Below are 22,467 nucleotides of genomic sequence, written 5' to 3'. Positions count from 1 at the left end.
TACGGTTCCTTAGATGTGGCTGGGGACCCTTCCTCAATTGCAAGTCTAACTGATTGCTTAGAAACGTGATAGACCACCTCTGCTCAGTAAGCCACATTATTTATTTATAGTTATAATTCTTGTCTTAACATGTAAGTTTAATAGGTTGGGGGTTTGTTCAAATCTTTAACCCTAATCATAACCTCTTATCAATATGTGCCACTGGCCTAGCTCTTGCTGATATATCATGAATGATCCAGTAATGAAATCAGACGTTATGCTACAGTTTGTCTAAAATCTGTGGTGCCCATATACACTACCACTTAAAAGTTTGCGATCAGTAAGGATATTTAGGAAATAAATAATACTTTTAATCAAGTATGCATGCATTAAATTGCATACTTGATTAAACTGACAATAAAGACATTTATAACGTTACAAAAGATTTAAATTTTTTTTGACAAAAATGTTAAGAAGCACAACTCTTTTCTACATTGATAATAAGAAGTACTTGTTTCTTGAGCAACAAATCAGCATATTAGAATGATTTCTGACTTGGTGATCCCTTGTACAAAATTTGCTAAATCATTTTTAGACTTTTTTTACTTTGCAGGAATGTATTTATAGTTTAAATGTTGCAACAGTCTTTTTGTCTCCCCCCCTAGATTCCCCAGAGGTAGAGCCACGCTTCGTAAAGGGCAGTAAGCGCTATGGCCGCCGCTCCGCTCCGGAGTTCATTCACACGTACACTGATTCACACACACAGGCTGAAGATGAGGAGGAGAAGGATGAAGACGCTCAAGAGAGCGACGACAGGACTGTACCTAGGAAACGTGAGGTAACAAACGCAGACATGAACAGCAGTGAAGCTCAAAGATTGCGCCACATTCTTCTCGTTTGGATTCATCCATATCTGAATACACAGATTAGACGAAGGCTATAGTGACTCTCCTTGAGAAGACTTCCAAATTATTTCAGCTGCAAATTCTGAACTAGCTCTGAAAAACACACAGTCTGGGTGTGTGTGTGTGTGTGTTTGCCCTCTGCTCTGACAGCAGTTTAGCATGTCACTGAATTAATGAGATTTTAGAGTCTCAGAAGACACATGCCACTGGCTTTAAAGCACTCAAACTATCGAGCAATGATGTCTTGTGATGAAAATCTTTTTTTTTTTTTTGTTGCAAATTCATGCTGGCATGTGTTTGTGAGCTTTTGTGTGTGACTCTGGCCACGCTCTCCAGCAGGTGCACATTAATACACTCAGCTCCCTCTGATAGTCTAATGTGTGAACAATCCTCCGGTTCTACGATAGCAGATGTGCGGGGTGTGTGTTTGGAGGGGGGTGGTTGTCTATTGACGAACAATGACCTCTCCCCACCCCCTGAATTCCATTGCAAGTATTCTCCATCTGCTCCCTTCACCCCCTGAAATTCACTGAACACACAATGATCTTGACCAAACAATAGGGAAGTAATTGATTGAGTGGCTTCTTAGGCCCTGTCCACACGAACACGGGTATTTTCAAAACCGCAGCTTTTTCTACGCGGTTTGGCTGTTCGTCCACACGCAAACGCTGTATCCGGTTACTAAAACCGGACTTTTTTGAAAACTCCGGCCAGGGTGAAGATTTTTAGAAACTCCGGTTACAGCGTTGTCGTGTAGATGGTGAAACCGGAGATTTCGCTTTTTTAAATTGAAGTGCGCGCCGTTCTCTCCTTTGTTTGACGTCAAATTTTCCACATCTCCTTTTGATTTACGTGAGTCGATTCTATGCGGTGGACTCCACTAACAGCGCTTATCACATGTATATCCTACAGATGTTCAGTTATTTCATTGTATTGCAGAACAAAGGCGCCAGAATGCAATAACATAAAATAGTAAAGCAAGTGTGTGAAGCTATACAGTCCACTTCGGCCCTGTACCTGTACAGTTACCTGTCACTGAGTCCAAAGCAAAGGAACTTGTAGGAAGTGTTTCACTTGAGCCCATGGCATCCCTCAGTCAGTGCAATGTGCATCGGTGCAGTGAATGGGACCCATGTGGAAATCAGGCAGCCAATCATAGCGTAGTTTTGCGTTCTCATGTGGACAGATTTTTAAAAAAAACCGTGCTTGTGTGGACGCGATTTTTTTTTAAAACGGAGGAGGAAAAACTCCGGTAATAAAAATACCCGTGTACGTGTGGACTAGGCCTTAGTTTCACAACCTGTGGCTAGTTATGCATTCAAACCTGTAGGTTTATTGCAGGATCAGTGTATTATAATAATTGTATTACATTTTTTTTTTTTAGTTGGTTATTAGTTGTTATAAATCAGTATGTTGTTTTTTATGTTTATCGTAATTTTTGCATTTATTTAATCAAATTACTATTACTACTTATGTTTTCTATTTTAATACATTTATAACGTAACGGATTCCAAAACGTCCTTTATTAGCAGCCATTACTCCAGTGTCACATGATTCTTTAGCAATCATTCTAAAATACTGATTTGCTGCTAGAGAAACATTTTCTATTATTGTCAGTCTTGAAGGCAGGTGTTGCTTAATGTTTTTGTGGAAACTGAGACATTTTTTCCAGTGATCTACAAATAGAATGCTCAAAATAGATTGTTTTAAAACCATGTTATAACATTTTGATCAATTTAATACATCCTTGTTGAATAAAATGCAAAAACAAACCCTACTGACCCCAAATGCTTAAAAGCAAGTGTTTTTATTGATATTAATATCTTCCTGCCTGTATACACAGTATTTCACACATTGCTTATGTGATCATTTGTTTTGACATTGATGCAGTCAGTAGGTCTATTCAATTAAAATATGAATGAATAAATTAATAATCGTTACACCCCTCTGTATATATTCACCTCTATTATTTACATAATCTACTGCCTCGTTGCTCAGGACTGCCCCCTCCTGGGGGTGTAATGATAAACAAGAGTTTTATTTGTGCATTTTTCTGATAGCGCTGGAACGCTGACATGAGCATTTCTGAAGAGTTTGAAGCAGAAGGTGAGTTTAAATACTCTCAACACCCCAGGCATCTTCCCTAATGCCAGAGATTTACTGAGTTTTTTTGTGCAGGTCAGATGCACCTCTGGAACCCTGATGAACCCAGCACACCTCGAGGCAATGCAGTGCCACTCTGTGACTTGGAGGAGCGTTTGGAGAATGCCTGCGATCAGCTCTCTCTACCCATAAACGGCATGGCCACACTGCAACAGCTACACTCACTCTGCCAGCACATAGGCATTGAGGTATTTCCCATCATCACAATCTGAGATGCATTAAGTGGTTAAATACCCTATTAACAAGCAGTTCTTGTGTTTTTGAATGTTCCCAGGTGGATGAGGATCTGTTGCAGGGTGCTGATGAAAGTGTAATGGATGTGCAGGAGTTCATCTCGTGCATAATAAACAACACCAAACCACCCACACCATCAGTATCTACACCCTACAGACAATTAAAGAGACACCATTCCACTCAGGTAGTACACAAAGATGGGTTCTGTGCAAAACATGCCTAAATATGATAGTTAAACCTCTTTTCTCCATTGCTCTCTTTCAAGTTTGATGAGTCGGGCCGAAGGATCTCATGTGCTCTGAGCAGTACAATCGGTCTGCAGGTGTTTTCAGATTTGGATGATGGATCGGGACACGCTCCTGTGGAAACTCTGCTGTACCGGTGGATGGAAGAGGGAGTGGACAACAGCTCAGAGATCCTACAGGTAAAACGCATAGCTGTTGTGTATCTTCACAAATCTACGGTTAATCTTGGATATTCGTAACAAGCTTTTATGTGTGTGTCCGTAGGCTCTGGATTTTAATCTGGAAGGTAAAGTGAATCTGTCTGAGCTGACCGTTGCTCTAGAGAATGAGCTGCTGAGCACTAAGAACTCGATCCACCAAGCGGCGCTAGTGAGCTTTAAGGCAGAAATCAGACATCTGCTGTGAGTCCATGTATTTGAACTCTAGCTCATTCTAACTCACAGCTCACTCAAGCTCGGTCTAGATTTATCTAGAACTAGAACTTCTCTCAAGTGAACTACTGCATGATTCATATTACTAATTCATATGACCGTCACACCAGCTCATCATTCTTATCATCACTCTAGTCTAGGGCACTGTAGCTGTTTATTCTGCATCACACTAGATCGGATTATTCAAACTTACTCCAGCTCATTCTAGATCAGTGCTACTCAACCAGGGGGCCTCCATTCAATTCCAAGGGGGGGCGCAAGATGGCTTTAAAAATATTAGAAATAAGACAAAATATATTTTTAAATAAGGTAAAACAGCTAAAAATCATATTTCTCATTTTAATTTATAACATCAATAACTATCCTTTTTATTTGAATCGTCCCTCAATCTTGGAGAAACTGTCTTGGGAATTTTAAGTGTCATTTCTAGATCTGGAAGTGTAATAAAAATGAATAAAATGCTCAAATATTTTTCGAGTTATGTCAAGCTCTGAAATGGTTTATCATATACAAATGGTTGAGGAATTGTTACAAACAAAATACTACCACTAATAAACCTTTTAAAAAGTACTGGAAAATTCAGTTCTTGTGGAATTATAGAATTTAATTATTATTTGACATAATACATAATTTTTTACATAAATTAATTATTTATATTGATAAATTATTTTAAAAATGAAGTCAGTCAGCTTTGTCATTACAGCAGAAGTACCATAAAAATATCTTGGCCTAGAAATATATTTCTTGGAATATCGGGGGAGTCAAAAAGCTTTAGAACGACTGTTCTAGATCACTATTTCAGATCCCTCATGCTCTTTCTACTGAATCACTTTAAATTGCTTGATTTTATAATTAATTCAGGGACCTCATGTGTATATATATTTTTTCCATAGATTTCATCCTATAAGTGTGTGTTCACACAACCTAGATTTTGCGTACGCACGAAAGTTGTCAGATTTCTAAAAACCTGTGCAAAATTCCCTTTATAAAAAACAGTGAGCAGAAGATGTGTACGTGTATGTACAAGGTGTGTACATGCATCACCAACCCCAATAGTGCTTTTCATTGTGCTTACACCGTTTACTTTTACTATGCATATCCTTATCTGCATATAATTTCCATGCATATTTCCATCCATGCATGTTTACAAGACATTAGGAAAATATGAGATACCGGCTATAGATGCCATTTGTATCGTCACATTACATTGATAATAATCAGTCAGTGTCCTTTAAGAATAAATATATCAGTTAAAGAAAAATGGAATAAAAACTAAAGAGAAAGTATTTTAAACGCATCTAATTTATGCAGTTTTGCCTATAAGATAAACACATATTTTAGGATTTGTATCTATTTATTTTATTTTATCTGTTTTTTATTTTGTTTTGCCTGAGCAAAACTGTCAGGCCCCAGATTATTGTCTTTTCATTTAGACTCACTAGATCAGCTCAGATCTGTCTGTTATTCTGACTCATTTGTTTTCTTTTTTACTAGCGTTTTTCTCTCATTCTAAATCCCGTATTGTTGTTCTGCCTAAATCCAGGTCCTTATTCAGATTTACTTCACACACTAACGGTCACTTTCGCTCATTAAGACTTGCTTTTAAATTGTGTTCACGTACTCTACATCAGTCTAGCTCATTATTCAGATTCACTCAAGATCATTTTAAAATCATCAGAGCTCCAGAATTGCTTCTAATGTCATAAGTCTTTGTGACAGTGAGTGTGTTGACCTGGAAAGGCGTGAGAAGGAGAGGATTCGCTTTGATCTGGACAAAGCAGAAAAACTGAAATCTCAGCTGGCGTCTGAAGTGGATGACCACCATGCTGCCATCGAACGAAACAACGAACTCAACCTCCGGTAACCTTTTACTTTCAATAACTTCATGATCGAACCATGTTACTTTATACTTCCTTTAAAATGCAGTAAGCACTAAAAAAATGTGCCGATCTCATCTCTTCTCTGCATATCATCCGTGATGACATTTTCCTCAACAGTATCTGTGTTTAACTGCAGAGAATTGCTGCATTAACACAGAAGGCCTGTTCTGTGGACATTGATTGTCTATGCATGTGGGTGTTAGCATGTGTATTCATGTGCATGTGTGTTTATGCATGCAATTATGTACAGGAAGTTGGAGCAGGAATATAAAGAGAGCATGACTGCTCTGAGGGCAGAGCTAAGTAGAGAGGTGGAGCTTGTGCAGAAGCAGGCCAATCAGCAACGAGAAGAACTTGAACAGGAAATTGGCAAAATGAAAGAAGATGAAACCTTCCTACGAGAACACCTAACTCTCACCATTAAAGTAATCAGCATTTTGCATTGAATTTTATTTATTTTCTTGATTTACTTTACCCCATTAATTGCCTGCTGTATGTTTACATCGCATTCCATTCCCGTCCACCTGTCACATACATTGATTTGATTTTGTGGTTGGAATTGAAGAATGTACTGTGTGTTTGTCTTCAATAACTTTGTGTTGTGTAGGAAAACAGCCGCATTGAATCAGAGCTTATTGAGACCACTGAGAAACTGGTGGAAACTGAAAACCAGTTGAACAAAGTGCAGAAAAATCTGGACGGTGTTTTAAAAGAGAAGGTACTGAAATCCGCACGGACGCAGACATCAGTACTGACCTGAGGAGAAACATGCGCACATTAATCGTGACATCACCAAAGACACACCCATCTTTGCTGACATCATAGACACATCTTTCAGATTATTTAGATCGGCAGTCTTGAAAAAGCTGATTTTGAAAGTGTGGTTTCTAAACCTGGAAAATTATAATAACTTCATGGGCATTTTTATAAATGTACATATTTCTTAAATGTTTTATCAGGTAGAAATTGAGTAAAAATATTTTACTGGATAAGGATTAAGGATAAGAATTTTTTAAATGATTGGATGAACAATTGGAAAGTTGAATATTGTTTTAGAAAATATTGATATTGGCCACCGATTTAGATGATCCTGTCATTTATTTATGTCATACCATTGTAGAGTTATGTTTTTTTTTTGTAGTGTTTATTTATTTATTTATTGTTTTGTGGCTTTCTAAATTATTCTTTTTGTTTGTGTGTGTGTGTGTGTGTAGTTTGGCGATTTGGATCCAGACAATGCAGAGTTTTACCAGCAGGAGGAACGTCTCAAACAGCTGCGCAGAAACTACGAGGAGCAGTGCAGGGTTTGTGACCCCTCTGTTTTGTGTACTTTCCATTTGTTTTGGTCTATTATTCTGTCTGAAATTCATATATATATATATATATGTGTATTGTAGGAGCTGCAGGATCGTATCGATGAGCTGGAAGCTCAGCTGGAGGAATATAAGACTTCGGGTCACACACCCTCAAAACGTCTCGGACTGAGTCTATCTGATGAACTGGCCAGCAAGAGTCCAGAACCAGGTAACGTATGCATGTACGCTCATACTCCTAGACAGCACTGAATGAATGCTTACAGTTGGGTTCTATCTTCTGCCACATGTAATGAGCTGTGCTCTTATGTGTATGGATGAGTAGGTACTCAAGAGCAGCTGCCATTAAACATGAATCTAGAGACAGAGATGTTGCTGGAGCAGCACCAACAAGAGATCGAAAACATCAGGGCAATGGTGAGACATCAGGGAATGTGTATACTAAAACTATTAAAAATATAAAGATTTATCATAAATTGTATGCAACTAAATGTGGGGTTTGTGTATTTACATTCAGATCGGTCTTAAAGGGAAAGTTCACCCAAAAATTATAATTCTGACCATTTAATTTTTTAGGTGAACTATACTTTTAAGATAAAACTGTCCTGGATTGTTCAAAGAATAAAAGACTTCCTTTTGTTCTCTGGTCCCCTCTGTAGGTTTATGAAGAAAAACGCAGTGCAGAAGAGGACAGAAGTCGTCTCTCCCTGCAGCACCAGCAGGAGCTGCAGGTTTTGAGGGAGGAGATGGCAAGAGAACTAGAGAGGGCAAACAGATTGGAGGAGGAAATGTCTACCCTCCAAACAAACCACCAGCAGGAACTTCTCTCTCTCACGCAGGAGGCACAGGAAGTCAGAAGCCGGGCAGAACAGCTGGAAGCAAAGGTGCGACTTCTGGAGGAGACAGGAGCTGCACATGAGGAGCAGAGCAGAGTGCTTGCTGAGGAGATGAGTTTGAGGGAGTTAAAGCACCAAGAGGAGCTGGAGGCAAGTCTGCAGGAGCAGAGAGAGAGACTGCAAGAAGAGAAGGAAGAGGAAGAGAAGAGGCTCACGGAACAGTGGAAACAAGAGCAGAAGAGCTATGAGGAGGCGCTAAGTGCTCAGATTGTGGAGATGCAGCAGAGAGCAGAACAAGAGTGTGTTGAGCTGGAAAAGAGGCTCAGGGAGGAGTGGGAACGAGAGAGGCAGAAGTTAGAGGAGAGCGGTAAGGCGGCATTGCAGGCTGTGCTGGTTGAGAGAGAACGGAGGCTCAAGGGGGAGTGGGAACGGGAGAAGCAGGAACTAGAGGAGATCAGTAAGGAGGCGCTGCAGGCCGTGTTGGAGGAGAGGTTGGAGAGGGAAAGGAGACTCAGGCAGCAGTGGGATGAGGAGCGGGCTTCATTAGAGAACAAACATCACGCTCTGCTACTACAGCGTTTGCAGGAAGAGAGGGAACACCTCCGAAGTCAGCAGGAGGAGACTGAGAGCATTATACTTGAGCACTGGGGGAGAGAGAGAGCTCAGCTGGAGAAACAGCATGAGGAGGCGTTGCAGGCCTGTTTGGAGCAGCAGAGAGAGAGACTGCAAGTGGAGAGAGAGGAGCAAGAGAGGAGGTGGCAGCAGGTGCTGAATGAAGAGCAGGGAAGGATGGAGGAGGCGCACAGGGAGGCCATACAGGAGCTGTGTGCCAAACACAGCGAGGAGAGGGAAAGACTCAGCAACCTTTTGGAGAAACTACGCACAGACATTGCAGAACAGAGGTAAGACACACACTTGCTAATAATTTGACATTTTTACTTTTGAAATAAGGCTAATTTCTATGGAAGCCCTTTCCTTTCAATGCATGTCCTCAAACTGGATACACTGCAAAATGTTTATCTATATATTTTTTTAAACTGATTTTTCAGTTTAAATATTTATAGTCCTCAGCGCAAGATAGTTATCGTTTATGAGATTTTAAGAGTTGATTTCAGAGAATGTATCTTTAATTAATACAATTGTATTTTGTCTTGCACTGCATCCCCCATAATGTGCCTCAATCTAGGAGTCCTCTATTTATGAAGCGTATTTAATTGAACTGTGGTGGTTTGAATTTAAGCAAATATTATTATAAAATATTATTTTACAATTTTTCTTTTTAATTTCAATTTTTTTTAATTATATAAAAGATTAAAAAAAATATTGTATAAGTTTTAATCTTCGATATTTTTAATAGCACTTTGCTAGCTAGAAGGTAGCTCTCCAGGAGAGTGGTTCTCAATCCTGTTCCTTGCCCCCCAGCTCTGCACGTTTTGTATGTATTTTTAATCACTTCTAAGGGTCATTCAATTCGAAAGTAAATGAATTTATTTTCACATTAAACATCGCAACAGACAATTTTTCACACAGTTTAGCAGGCAGTGGCGTAGTGCAAACCCCGGCAAATTAATGTTCTTAAGTGAACTTCAGGTACTAGGGAGTAGTGAACAACACTAAATACAAGTGTAAAATGGGTCTAAAAAGTAGCTTGTCTACTTTCTACCACGTCCAGAGGTAGTCGAAAGTGCATTCAACAAAATTTCTTTTGTAGTGTAGATGCTTGTGTGGTCGAATGTGTTCGAACGGCCACAAAAGTCCTCCTACTGACTTAATGTGTAAACATTATGAGAAGTGCACTAGCAACGAATTAGCAGGATTTAAACTTTGTTGGCTGAAGACCCAAGTTTGGTTTCAAGATGAAAAACGTACCAAGTACAATGTTCTCTCCTCATTCCTGATTTCTAACACGGAATCACAGTGTTTGTCACGGTCTTGCGGCTGTCAGAGCAGAAACGAAAGCTTCTGCTCTCCTGAATGTTTCATCAGTCGTCTTTCACATTAATATTTTCAATTAGATCAGAATCTCTGAAAAAGCCCATACATAATGGGCGGTCTATACCTGCCCATAGACATTCCCCTCGAAGAAATCAGGACAGAAGTGGTCGAAAGCAGACATAAGAGACAGATTAAAACACCAGGTGTAAACTGATATGTGTCCCCCTCGTCTACATGTGACCTGATCAACCAAAACGCATGCACAATATGTGGGTGGGGGTGGGGGGGGGGGGGGGGGTGGGTAGGTAGGTGAGAACCAGGATTGAGAAACGCTGCTACAGTTGCAGGGTTGGAGACCCCTGATATATAAAGGTATCAAAGTAATGCTTTTCAAGACCATGTGTGATGATGTGCTTATAGATTTAACAGCACTTAACTTCTTATCTTGAAACATACAAAATCTCTCTCTACTATTCTTTATCTCACTCATTGTAAATGTGTCTCATGAGTTGGTGAGTATTTATTTTAGGTAATGCTATAAGTTGTTGATGTTGATTGGCCGTGTGCAGGAGAGAGCTGGAGAAAAAATTCTCTCAGCGACTTAAAGAGGTGGAAGTCCGTTTCTATGATGACCAGGAGGCGGTGTCTCAGCGTTTTCAGGTGGATGTACATAAACTCAAGGAACATTACCAAAGTGAGATTGCAGCGCTTTCCCAACAGCATGCTGCAGATCGTGCCCACTGGGAGGAGGAGTCGGAGGCAGCCACCAAGGAGGCGGAGCAACAGTGGAAGCTGTTGAGGGAGGAGCTGGACTTAGAGATGGAGCAGCTCAAAACGGAGCGCCAATGCCTTAAACTTGCACACACACAAGATATTAAAGCTTTAACAGACAAGAACCTACAACTTCAGGCTGAACTTGAGGCTTTTGTCAGTGCTGCCCAAAACAAAGAAATTGAGCTGAGCCGTCAACTCAATGAGCTGCACAACTATGTGCAGGATAGGATGGAGGCCAAAGACTTGCTGCTGGCACAAGCAGAGCACAGAGCTACTGAGCTGGAAGAGATGCTGAAGCAGGCCGTGGATGACTTTATTCAGGAGCGAGCGGAGCTACAAATGAGTCTGTCTGCTTTGGAGAGCAAACGAGGGGAAGTACTTTCATTCACTGAGAGCATGGAGCTGATAGGCACAATCCAGGAGGATGAGGAGCTCCTCTATCAGGAATTAAAGGATGAGAGAAAGGCTCTGCTTGCAGAAAGAGATGCACTGGCATTGAGAGTGGTAGAGTTGGAAGGTATTGTGTTGCAATTGACAGGAACAACTGGAGAACTTTCTGTAGAACCCTTGGGGGAGTCTACTGAAGAAATCCATGCAGAACCCAATAAAAACAACTGTGAAGAAACTTCCAATGAATCCACAGTACAACCTTTTGGTGAAGTCAACCAAGACACCTTCACAGAATCTACTGATGAAGTTAGTCTAAAGCACCTCATTTGTGAAGAGTCTTCTGTAAAGAGAGATGAAGCGGAGGAAGCTGGAATAATCAATGAAGTTACTGACTCTGAGCTTGGTGAGCCACTGCAACACAGATGTCCAGAGATTGGTGTTGCAAACAGTATAACTTTGAACTCTTGTGCTGATGAATTGGACATGATGGATGTTGTATCTAACAATAGTGGAACAGAAACCCCTAATTGTGCCTGTCTTGAAGAAGAGAAGGAAAAGATTGATGAGAATCTCAGTATTCCGGGAGTGGATGGTTCTGAAGATGCAGCGTTGAATGAAGAATTGCAGAATGCTGAGACAAAAAGTACAGAGTCTCAAAGAGATGACACTTTGGATATCGAAGAGAATCTAGAGGTCGGTATCAACATTGCAAGTCTTGAGAATGAAATCAGGGCTTTTGCAAATGAGGTTGGTAGCCTAACTACTGTCGACACAGAACTGGACAAAGTTGCTGGTCTGAGAGATGCGTACATACAGGAGATCTTGGATCTTCAAGAAACAGTGATGCAGTACAGCAAAGCTGCAGAGGGCACTAGCTCCCAGTTGCAGAGCCCTAAACGGCAGCATCTGGGTAAAGAGAATATCGCACATCAAGTACCAAATCACTTTGACCAAATGGTGGCCTCAATCAAAAATGTGCAACTTGCTGAGCTAAAGGTCTGCTTTGAGCAAAGCATTCAAGAGAACTTGCAGCTTGTGGAGCTTAACAGAAAGCTGGAGAAGAGAGTCAAAAGTCTGGAGGGCAAGATGTATGTAGTCCTGGACCTCCACAATCAGCAGGAGTCTGTCCTGGAAAAGACAGCACGACTCAGAGTGGAGAATTCCAAACTGAAGGTACTTCTCCAGGAACTTTATAAACAGGATATGTTGCCACAGCAGGACTCTGACTCCTCTGATACTTCAAACAACTCATCCTGCAACTCCCAGTTGAAAGAGAAGATTGCTGCAGTTGCAGAGCTTGAATTCTTCTGCATGGAGTTTGAGAAGCAGAACTCTGAACTACGCAGAGCACTTGCTGATCTGCAGGATAAATCTCTCAGGATCCATGAACAAATGCAGGAGCGGAGGTACTATGTGATAGACCCCTGTGTCCTGCTTTAGTAGAACAGTATATGAGCTCCCCTCATTACATTTACCTCCTGTTGCTCAGTCCTCTCTATTATTTCTGCCTGCGTAGTCCCTGCCTTTTTGCAGAAATAGAGGCCCGACTACCACCATTGATCTCTCCCACACCTGTGTAGTGTAGCTGTTGTATACCAGTTTTCACCCAAACTTTGTCTAAACTATTAAATATTCCCAATGCAAATGTGTGTGGAGCTTGTTGTAAATTTAACAGACCAAATGACTGTCTGACCTAATCCAAAGTAATTGACTCTGAATTAATGCTCTGTGCAGCAAACTGATTTTTATGCTTGGTCATAGTTTTAAGCAATTTAATGTCGCCAAGTGGATTTACAATGCCTTCTGTGTTTAGGAGTGAAGTTTGTCTTCTGGCTAAAGAGAACTTCATTCTTAGGCACAGACAGTCATTTGGTCTGCAAATCTCAACTGTGAGGGAGGAGGACCTGAGAGAGAACCAGGACGATCTACGGTAAGACATGCATGCTTACCTGAGAGTTTTTTTAGAGATACAATCGACTGGCCGCATGTTCAACCCAGACCAGTGACCCGTTGCTAATCCCGCAGGTTTCACGCTAGTGTTAATTTCGTCAGACAAGACGAGACGCAATATGTTCGTCAACAACCTTTTTTTCCATGACTAAAACGAGACTATGACGAGATTGCACCAATGTCCAAAAATGCTCACTGAGACTAAATTAACATGCAATATTATTGACGAAAAAGGACGAGATTCAAATGTTTTGCACAAAATAAAAACTAAGATAAAATCTCTCTTAATTTTCGTCTACAATCGTCTCTACTTTTTCATCACAAGACCAGAGCTGAATGAGTTCACCCTGTTGCTCAAGTTCAGGTCTCATCTCAGTCTCCTGTCGCTGCCATCCTGTGGCTGCTACACGACACTACATAGAGCAGTGTTTCTCAACGTGTGGGTCACGACAAACATGATAGAGACATGACAAGTGGGGCGCGACAAACATGATAGAGACATGACAAGTGGGGCGTGACAAACATGATAGAGACATGACAAGTGGGGCGCGACAGACATGATAGAGACATGACAAGTGGGGCGCGGCAAACGGGAGGAAATGTTACATTTTTTGTCCCCATCTCTATTAACCTTTTGAGCGGGCCCACATGGGATTTTTATTTCTATGCCCCTGAGAGTACGGACCCACATATGGGATTTAGAATGTTCTGAATGACTGATAATTTTTTTAATTGTAATTTTAAGCATTAAAGGTCCCGTTCTTCGCGTGTTTTCGAAGCTTTGATTATGTTTACAGTGTGCAATATAACATGAGTTCATGTTTCACGTGTAAAAAAAGTATTTTTCACACAATTTACTTATCAGCGCTGTTTCCTCTGTCCTAAAAACGGCCTGATGATTTCCTTGTTCTATGAAGTCCCTCCTTCAGAAACACGTAACGAGTTCTGATTGGGCCAGCGCTTCCCGTGTTGTGATTGGACAGCAGCTTAGCGCACTTTCCCGGAAAGGTCCCGCCTCTTACCATAACGGGGAGATGAAAGCGCTGAATGCGCGCTCTTCTCCACGTGGGAGAGCAACAAGACCACGGCCCCTTTTTTGCGTGTACTTGTGGGCGGAGGGTTTGTCAAAAAACAGTTCTAGTGACGTCGTTACATCCCTGCACTTACTGCTGTAGTCCAAACCGGCCGTTCGCTGTAGGCTTCGAAAGGGAACTTCTGTTAAATAAAATATCTCGCTTGGCATTGAACTTTGAGCTTTATAATTTTACAGGTATTATTTATGTTCTAACAGCAACATGACACACTAACTAAAGTTTGAAAGTTGGAATCGTGAAGAACGGGACCTTTAATCTGTTATTTTATTTTTGTTTACTTTTAATTTCTGTAGTTTTTTTTACTGTTAGACCTACATGAAAAATTTAGTCATGTTTAATTAATATTCTGTTGCATTTATTTGTGCTGTTGTTTGCAATTTGTTCTTATTGTATTACTGACTTTTTTCTCTTTTTTCCCCTTTTTTATGAAATTAAAATTTTAAAAATTTTAAATTAAAAAAAAATCTTAGAATGAAAATTGGATTTGGCAGGTCACACTTGAAAAAAAGAAAAAATGTGGAAAAAAAATTGCAATCGGTGCATTCATATAAGAACTGTTGAGTGACATATCTTTCTCTAGATTACAAAACATGAAGCAAGGGAAAAGATCGGCACAAGCTCTCAGGAGACAGGTGAGATTTAACTTCATTACTCAGAAAGTTACATTGTATGGATATGTTATATAGAGTTACATGCAATGATAGAAATTTTTCTTATAAGTTGCCATTTGTTTTAACAGTGTATATTTAAAAGCACAGAAGTGTTTAAACATCATGTAATGAGCTTTCCATGTCTTTGTATTTGTATTTCTTTATTGTCCTCTGAGGTGGAAATTTGTCTCTGGCTCACATACACATAAAACAATTAAACGGGCAATATTAATAAAAGCACAGACAGATTCACAATACATATAAATATAAAAGTACAGTTCATGTCACATCCATATAATCTATCAGTCACTTGCGGAGTTGAGAATTTGTATGACATTCGGAAGGAAAGCCCTCTCAAACACATTTTTGTTTGCAAGAGCGGTTCTGTACCGCCTTCCTGATTTCAAGGGCTCAATTTGATTAAAGAGAGGGTGAGAGCAAGGATACCTCTCACCGCCTTCTTAAAGGTGTCATAAACTGGCTTTTTTCGTTTTTTTTATACTGTTAATTTATAGGTCAACTAATAAAGTTTGTGTGGTTTTTACATTCAAAAACATCATAACTAATAAGTAATAGGCTATTTTCTACACTGGTTTTGAGGCGCTCTCCCGAACGCTGGGTTTTGATGGGCGTGCCGCACTGAAGACTTGAAAGTAAACGGCGTAAATGAGCTTCAATTTCCTTGTCCGTTCACGAAAGGGATTGTTTTGAAAGCGGAAACCGGAATAATTATCTGACAGGGCTCTCTAAACGTATTTATCTAACAAACACAATGATTTACCTCTCATCCTCCAGCGAATGATTTGCTTTTTTATTACTTGTCCGCCAGATCAGTGGATAAGCGCAAACTGCACACACACAATCAGGCGCACACTCTTCAAATATCGAGTGAACATTAACAATACAGATCAAAAAATTGTTTTCCCTATTTAAAGTGATACTTCACCGCTTTTTCATATTAAACTGTTATTCCCTTAACTAAAACGAGTTGATACATACCTCTCTCATCTTAGTGTGCTCTTAATCGCTCTGACGCACTATGATATTCTGATAGCATTTAGCTTAGCCCACTAAGCCCAGTTCATTCACTATGGTACCAAACATAGATCAAGTTAGAAGTGACCAAACACCTCTACGTTTTCCCTATGTAAATGCAGTGAAACAGGGAAAACGTGGAGGTGTTTGATTGTTCCTAACTTGATCTCTGTTTGGTACCATAGTGAATGAACTGGGCTTAGTGGGCGAGATGAGAGGGGTATGTATCAACTTGTTTTAGTTAAGGGAATAACAGTTTAATATAAAAAAGCGGTGAAGTATCCCTTTAAGATTTACCGGCCTGCCGACGTGCTTACATTTTGGCCTGGAAAACACATAGCCCTGGGAAGTTGGACTTTGCGAGCCCCCTGGCCCATAACATCTGATCTGTTCTGAACCCGAATCACAATGAATCAACAAATAAGGGATTCTCCAGCCTGTGACAGCATACTAAGATATTTTCTGTTAGACACGTAAACATAGTCGATCTGTAACAATGCAATACTATTGCATTTTTTTTTTTAAGTTAAAGTTTTACTCACATGAGTGTGTTGCACCATTCCTGTCGGATCCAGTATAGAAGGAACAGCATTGTTTTAATCTCAATATGTCTGCAAATCCTGTGTCGACCTGTCTTGTTTGCAGACGATTATCCTGCTATTTTCGGCATGTTTATTGCTCGGTAACACGATCAGTTTAGCTTCACGAGTTGGTGGGCGGGGCTACAGAAGCAGCGTACACACAGAGGCGGCGTTTCACCCTTCTTATACGTCATTGATTTGAGAGCCTCGTTTTCTGAACCTGGTGTCTATGAAAGCTTTTCTTTTACTAGCAAAGAAGTTTTCAGCTCTAAAACTTACAGGATATTCTTATATTACCATGACCTTTTATATATATATCAAAGGCTCAAGGGAAAGTTATTTCTTAATTCCTCACCCCATAAGTAAATATCTACACACAAACACACTCTTTATGTCTTTTTCTTCAGCTCTCAGAGCCTCGTCGTCTAGGGCAGCAGTTGGAGGAGAATATATTTCAGGAGAATGCAGATCATGTGCTTCGACATGCGCTCCAAGAAGTGATTCGTCAACATGACAGCACAACCAATGAGAAGAATGGGGTATGGTTTTAAATGTGTAAACTTAATAGTAATATGCCCAGAGTTCGAGTGATAGAAACATTCATAATATTAATATTTTTTCTCCATGCCCCTCTCATTCTGTATGCATACATACACGCCTGCTTCCAGTTTTGTGATCGGGAGGAAATTGTTTCCAGAACAGAAAAGGAACTGCTTAGATCAGAACTCAATCGGTGGATAGAACAGGTAAAAAAATGAAGCACAATAAAAAGTTCCTCTCGTTGCCCCTTTTCACTCACACTTTACCTTACAAATGTTTCCTGGTCTCCTCCAGGTCATGTCACTGGAGTCCTCTTTACAAACACTCACTCAGCAGAATGCCCGTCTCAAATCTGACCTATGCATTACACAGCAAGAAAGAGATTCCCTTAAACAGGAAGTGATTTCTTTGCATAAACAAGTGCAATATGCCAATGAGAAGGTGAGTATCGAGGATGGGAGATTCTGTCATTTCAAATAAATGGAGACACTGTAACAACTCTCATTTCCTCTTCCTCCTCGTTCTCCACATCAGTTGTTGGAGGTCTCTGTTGCGTCTGCTGGTCAGCAGCAGGGGAGGCGTGTGTGGGCGGAGCTTTCTGGGCTGATGGAGGCAGAGCATGCCTCACTAACTGAGGAGAACCAACAACTCAAGAGGCAGATGAATGAGATGAGCTCAGAACTGCAGACGTCAAAGGAGCAGGTCAGAACATGTTTGCTAAACACCTCTACCAGCCATAGGATGTGTGCAAGCATGATGATGATGTTCTTTTTTTAGATCCACCATCTGGAGGCATTAAGTGTGAAACAGAGAGGTCTCGCGAAAAGTGCAGATCAAGAAAAATCTGCTTTTAAACGTGAACTGGAGGCTCTGCACACACAGCTGCTATCAACACGGAACAAGGTTATACACATTGTGTTTTATACACACACACACACACACACACACACACACAACACAATACACACACTTTATTGTACAATGAAGCTATATTTTTTAGGCTGCTGTCACTTTAAAACCAAATGCACAGATCTAATAAACTGACAAGAATTTGATTACTTGCCCAACATTTATGTTCACTTAAGACATAACCAACTTTTAAGTTATAAGTTAACATTTAAGTGAAAACTTGCCAAGATGGGTATTTTGACTTTTTTGGTATGTATTTGTCTGTTTAATTTTTGGTTCCTATTCAAAGCTCAATGTAGACTATACTTGTCTGTGTTTCACTCCATCTTGAATCACACTCAGAGAAATCTGCCTGGGGAACAGCGTTTTTTCCGCAGTTCAATAAGCTTTTATCTCTCTTTTTTTGTATTGAGCAAGCCTGGCAGGAGTGTTTTGACCTTTTTGGATGTAGGAAGGGCACCAGCACACAGCTTTAAAGGAAAGGAATGGATTGTGGCATCATGTTTTCATAATTGTCATAGCCTAAATCAAAACCAAAACTATTGCATCTCTAGTCATTGTCATCTTTAAGAGCAAAAAAAGTATGCATGCATGCATACATACAGTGAGGAAAATAAGTATTTGAACACCCTGCTATTTTGCAAGGTCTCTTGGAAATCATGGAGGGGTCTGAAATTGTCATCGTAGGTGCATGTCCAATGTGAGAGATATTTTTTTTAAAATCCAGAAAAGTATTTGAACACCTGTCTATCCGCTAGAATTCTGACCCTTAAAGACCAGTTAGTCTGCCTTTAAATTGTCCACCTCCGCTCCATTTATTATCCTAAATTAGATGCACCTGTTTGAGGTCGTTAGCTGCATAAAGACACCTGTCCACTCCATATAATCAGTAAGATTCCAACTGCTAACATGGCCAAGACCAAAGAGTTGTCCAAAGACATTAGAGACAAAATTGTAAACCTCCACAAGGCTGGAAAGGGCTATGGGGACATTGCCAAGCAGCTTGAGCCCCGTTTCCACCACAGGAACTTTACCCAGGAACTAGGAACTTTGGGTGGTACTTCGTGTGTTTAGACCGCAGGAACCAGGGTATAAATGAAGTTCCGGGTAAATATTTCCCCCTCCAAACGGCCCTGCTCGCGAGGTAGTACTTTTTCAAAGTTCAGGAACTTTCGAGGGCGGGACTTGGGTGCTGAACATGCTGATTGGTTGAGCTCACGCAGCATTTTTAAGTTCAACAGGCATTTTTAAAAGTCTTTTGCGAGGTTCGTTCTGCGTTCAATAAATATCAGTCTTGCTCTCTGTCTGGTGGCGCGCAGTCGTCTCAGCCATCTCACGTTCAATGTCCGTAATAGCTGATAATAATATATTGTCATTTTAAATCTAGCTTTACAAGCTTTCTGAATATGCTGCATGCTGCTGAATCTGCATATTAGTGCTCTTTTCTGTCGTGGTTAATTACCTCGTAAACCTATACATAACCAGCAAAAGCAGCACAGCTTGAATCTCTTCCATACTCGTTATTAATTTTTTTTCACCATTTAAACGACCTGACCGATTACTTTTAAGTGTGTGTCCTTACATGACGTGACGGCGTCACGGCGCGCGCCGCGCTCATGTTGACAAGAGAGGAAAGTACATTTTTCTGAGGGGTAAACTTTTTATTTCGTGAGTTATGAAGATAATGTTGGAGTAATGACACAACGTATATTGCCCCGGGCAGTTTTTACTTTAACTGCGCCTGACAGAAGATTTTTTTCTCTGGGATGATTATTACACTTTACAACAAATAGATATAAATAATACTGTATTAGTCCTGGTGGCCGTTAAGAGTTGCTATGGCTACTGTAAACACATTCAGCTGCTGGAGAAAACAGCGGCGACATTTTTGATGCGGCAGACAAACTGCATGTGACAAAATGATTGCGATTGAAAGTCATCACATGTAAACATCAGATCGGTTTAGATAACGTCTCATGTAAACAGTCCTTTCAATCGGTACACTTAAAAATGATTACATGTCCTTCACTGATTTGGAGGAGCAGTCGCGTGCAGTCCTACATCACCGGACTAATTTGCCTAATCTTCTCGGAACTTTATCGCGGTCGAAACGCAGACAGCTGCAGGTCTGGGGGGGAGAAAAGTTCCTGTAAAAAAGTTCCTGGTACAAATTGTTCCGGGTAATTTTGGTGGAAACGGGGCTTTGGTGTGAAAAAAGGTCCACTGTTGGAGCAATCATTAGAAAATGGAGAAGCTAGACATGACTGTCAATCTCTCTTGGACTGCGGCTCTATGCAAGATCTCACCTCGTGGGGTCTCAATGATCCTAGGAAAGGTCAGACATCAGCCCAGAACTACACGGGAGGAGCTGGTCAATGACCTGGAAAGAGCTGAGACCATCGTTTCCAAGGTTACTGTCGGTAATACACCAAGACGTCATGGTTTGAAATAATGCATGGCACGGAAGGTTCCCCCTGCTTAAACCAGCACATGTCCAGGCCCGTCTTAAGTTTGCCAATGACCATTTGGATGATCCAGAGGAGTCATGGGAGAAGTGGTCAGATGAGAAGAATGGAGGAAGAAGAATGATAAGTACCATCCCAAGAACACCATCCCTACTGTGAAGCATGGGGGTGGTACAGCGGAGCGACTGCACTGCATTAAGGAGAGGATGACCGGGGCAATGTATTGCAAGATTTTGGGGAACAACCTCCTTTTCTCAGTTGGAGCATTGAAGATGGGTCGAGGCTGGGTCTTCAAACATGACAATGACCCAAATTCCACAGCCAGGATAACCAAGGAGTGGCTCTATAAGAAGCATATCAAGGTTCTGACGTGGCCTAGCCAGTCTCCAGACATAAACCCAATAGAGAATCTTTGGAGGGAGCTCAAACTCCGTGTTTTCAGCGACAGGCCAGAAACCTGACTGATCTAGAGAAGATCTGTGTGGAGGAGTGGGCCAAAATCCCTCCTGCAGTGTGTGCTGCAAACCTGGTGAAAAGCTACAGGAAATGTTTGACCTCTGTAATTGCAAACAAAGGCTACTGTACCAAATATTAACATTGATTTTCTCAGTTGTTCAAATACTTATTTGCAGCTGTATCATACAATTAAATAGTTGTATGTGGACATGCACCTACGATGACAATTTCAGACCCCTCCATGATTTCTAAGTGGGAGAACTTGCACAATAGCAGGGTGTTCAAATACTTATTTTCCTTACTGTACATACATGGATACATGCATACATGCATACATAAGCAGGCATAATATTATGACCTAATACTGTGTTGGTCCCTAGCCTGACATCGTCATACTCAATTCTAGTCAGAAAATGAGTTTGATACTGCTCCATTGGGCTGTGATTATGGGGGGTGTTTCAACCGACCAGGAAAGATATCAATTGGATAGACCTACAACCAATCAGAGCAACGAAGCGACGCATTACGTTAGTTTTCACAAGTCAACAGAGCTTAACTGCACTGTGTTGTCAAGTCTGTGTTTTTTTTCTGCAGGTTATTTTCCATGTCTGTGGGTTGAAGCAACTATTATGCGATATATAGACCCATGAATACGAATTTTAGCAGGCAACCTTGCCAAAATAACACACATTTTACCCTCCAAACGCAAGGTTTTTTTTTTTCCGATAAGCTATTGTTTAGGGCTAGTAGTTGGCGGTTTTTGTTGTAAAAATTTGGCAACCCTTTCTGCACGCATGCTGGAACAAACGATCTTTGCCGGTGTTGTAAAAAAAAAAGATTTCAAGGATACACAGAGTACTTACCAACATGGTCATCATTTCAGAGAGAAATAGTGACGGTGAATGCATATACAAACAAGCTCTCCGTTTATTTATAATCCAAGCGCCTTTGATGATGTTTATGATTACGTTACTGTTTATCATCTGTCTGTCGTCATCTAAAGCCCGCCCTGATGATTTCATTGGTCCGAACAGTTTCTGTTCGGGCATAATCACTCCTCTATGGATCAAGTCCAGACCGAACTGCCTGACCTAAACATTTTGTGGGCGGGGCTGAGTTCGGCTTGCATCCAGGTTAGTTGGTCCCCCTTTTGCTGCCAAAACAGCCCTGACCCGTCGAGGCATGGAATCCACTAGACCCCTGAAGTTGTGCTGTGGTATTTGGCACCAAGATGTTAGCAGCAGATAATTTAAGTCCTGTAAGTTGCGAGGTGGGGCCTCCATGGATCGGACTTGGAACTCGTTGTTGTGCTCCTTAAACCATTCCTGAACCATTTTTGCTTTTTGGCACATTATCCTGCTGAAAAAGGAGATGCTCTGACCCAGTCATCTTGCCCAGTGATTTCAAACCTCTCCTGGAGGCACACCAGCCCTGCTCATTCTCCCTTATCAGACGCACCCAATTTATTTTTTGCCGTCTGTACTAACAAGCTGATGAGTTGAATCAGGTGTGATAAATGAGGGAGAATGGTTTGAAAACCACTGGTCTAGCTCAAATCCTTACACTTTCCCATTTTTCCTGCTTCTAACACATCAACTTTAAGGACAAAATGTTCACTTGCTGCCTAACAACAGGTGCTGTGATGAATAGATAATCAGTGGTATTCACTTCACCAGTCAGTGGTCATAAAGTTATGCCTGAT

At 40.8% G+C, this 22,467-nt stretch overlaps 1 protein-coding gene across 3 annotated transcripts in view; it reads left to right on the top strand.

Moving 5' to 3' along the window:
• nin (ninein (GSK3B interacting protein)) overlaps window positions 1-22,467 on the top strand; it is a 35,587-nt gene that overhangs the window by 7,885 nt on the left and 5,235 nt on the right. For 2 of the 3 annotated variants that reach the window (XM_067421132.1, XM_067421131.1), the window contains exons 4-23: window positions 645-817; window positions 2,945-2,990; window positions 3,063-3,235; window positions 3,322-3,465; window positions 3,547-3,705; window positions 3,791-3,927; window positions 5,677-5,817; window positions 6,088-6,262; window positions 6,445-6,555; window positions 7,052-7,141; window positions 7,235-7,361; window positions 7,476-7,567; window positions 7,810-8,888; window positions 12,899-13,015; window positions 14,710-14,761; window positions 16,803-16,934; window positions 17,064-17,141; window positions 17,230-17,376; window positions 17,470-17,637; window positions 17,713-17,838. In XM_067421132.1, coding sequence (XP_067277233.1) covers window positions 645-817; window positions 2,945-2,990; window positions 3,063-3,235; window positions 3,322-3,465; window positions 3,547-3,705; window positions 3,791-3,927; window positions 5,677-5,817; window positions 6,088-6,262; window positions 6,445-6,555; window positions 7,052-7,141; window positions 7,235-7,361; window positions 7,476-7,567; window positions 7,810-8,888; window positions 12,899-13,015; window positions 14,710-14,761; window positions 16,803-16,934; window positions 17,064-17,141; window positions 17,230-17,376; window positions 17,470-17,637; window positions 17,713-17,838 — 3,467 coding nt within the window. Of the gene's footprint in view, window positions 1-644; window positions 818-2,944; window positions 2,991-3,062; window positions 3,236-3,321; window positions 3,466-3,546; window positions 3,706-3,790; window positions 3,928-5,676; window positions 5,818-6,087; window positions 6,263-6,444; window positions 6,556-7,051; window positions 7,142-7,234; window positions 7,362-7,475; window positions 7,568-7,809; window positions 8,889-10,490; window positions 12,492-12,898; window positions 13,016-14,709; window positions 14,762-16,802; window positions 16,935-17,063; window positions 17,142-17,229; window positions 17,377-17,469; window positions 17,638-17,712; window positions 17,839-22,467 lie in introns of all 3 variants that reach the window. The other variant, XM_067421133.1, reaches the window with a different exon arrangement.

Source organism: Pseudorasbora parva, chromosome 17, assembly GCF_024679245.1.
Source record: "Pseudorasbora parva isolate DD20220531a chromosome 17, ASM2467924v1, whole genome shotgun sequence".
NCBI classification, from domain to species: domain Eukaryota; kingdom Metazoa; phylum Chordata; class Actinopteri; order Cypriniformes; family Gobionidae; genus Pseudorasbora; species Pseudorasbora parva.
The sequence above is the reverse complement of the archived record's forward strand: the minus strand, read 5'-3'. Positions and strand labels throughout refer to the sequence as shown.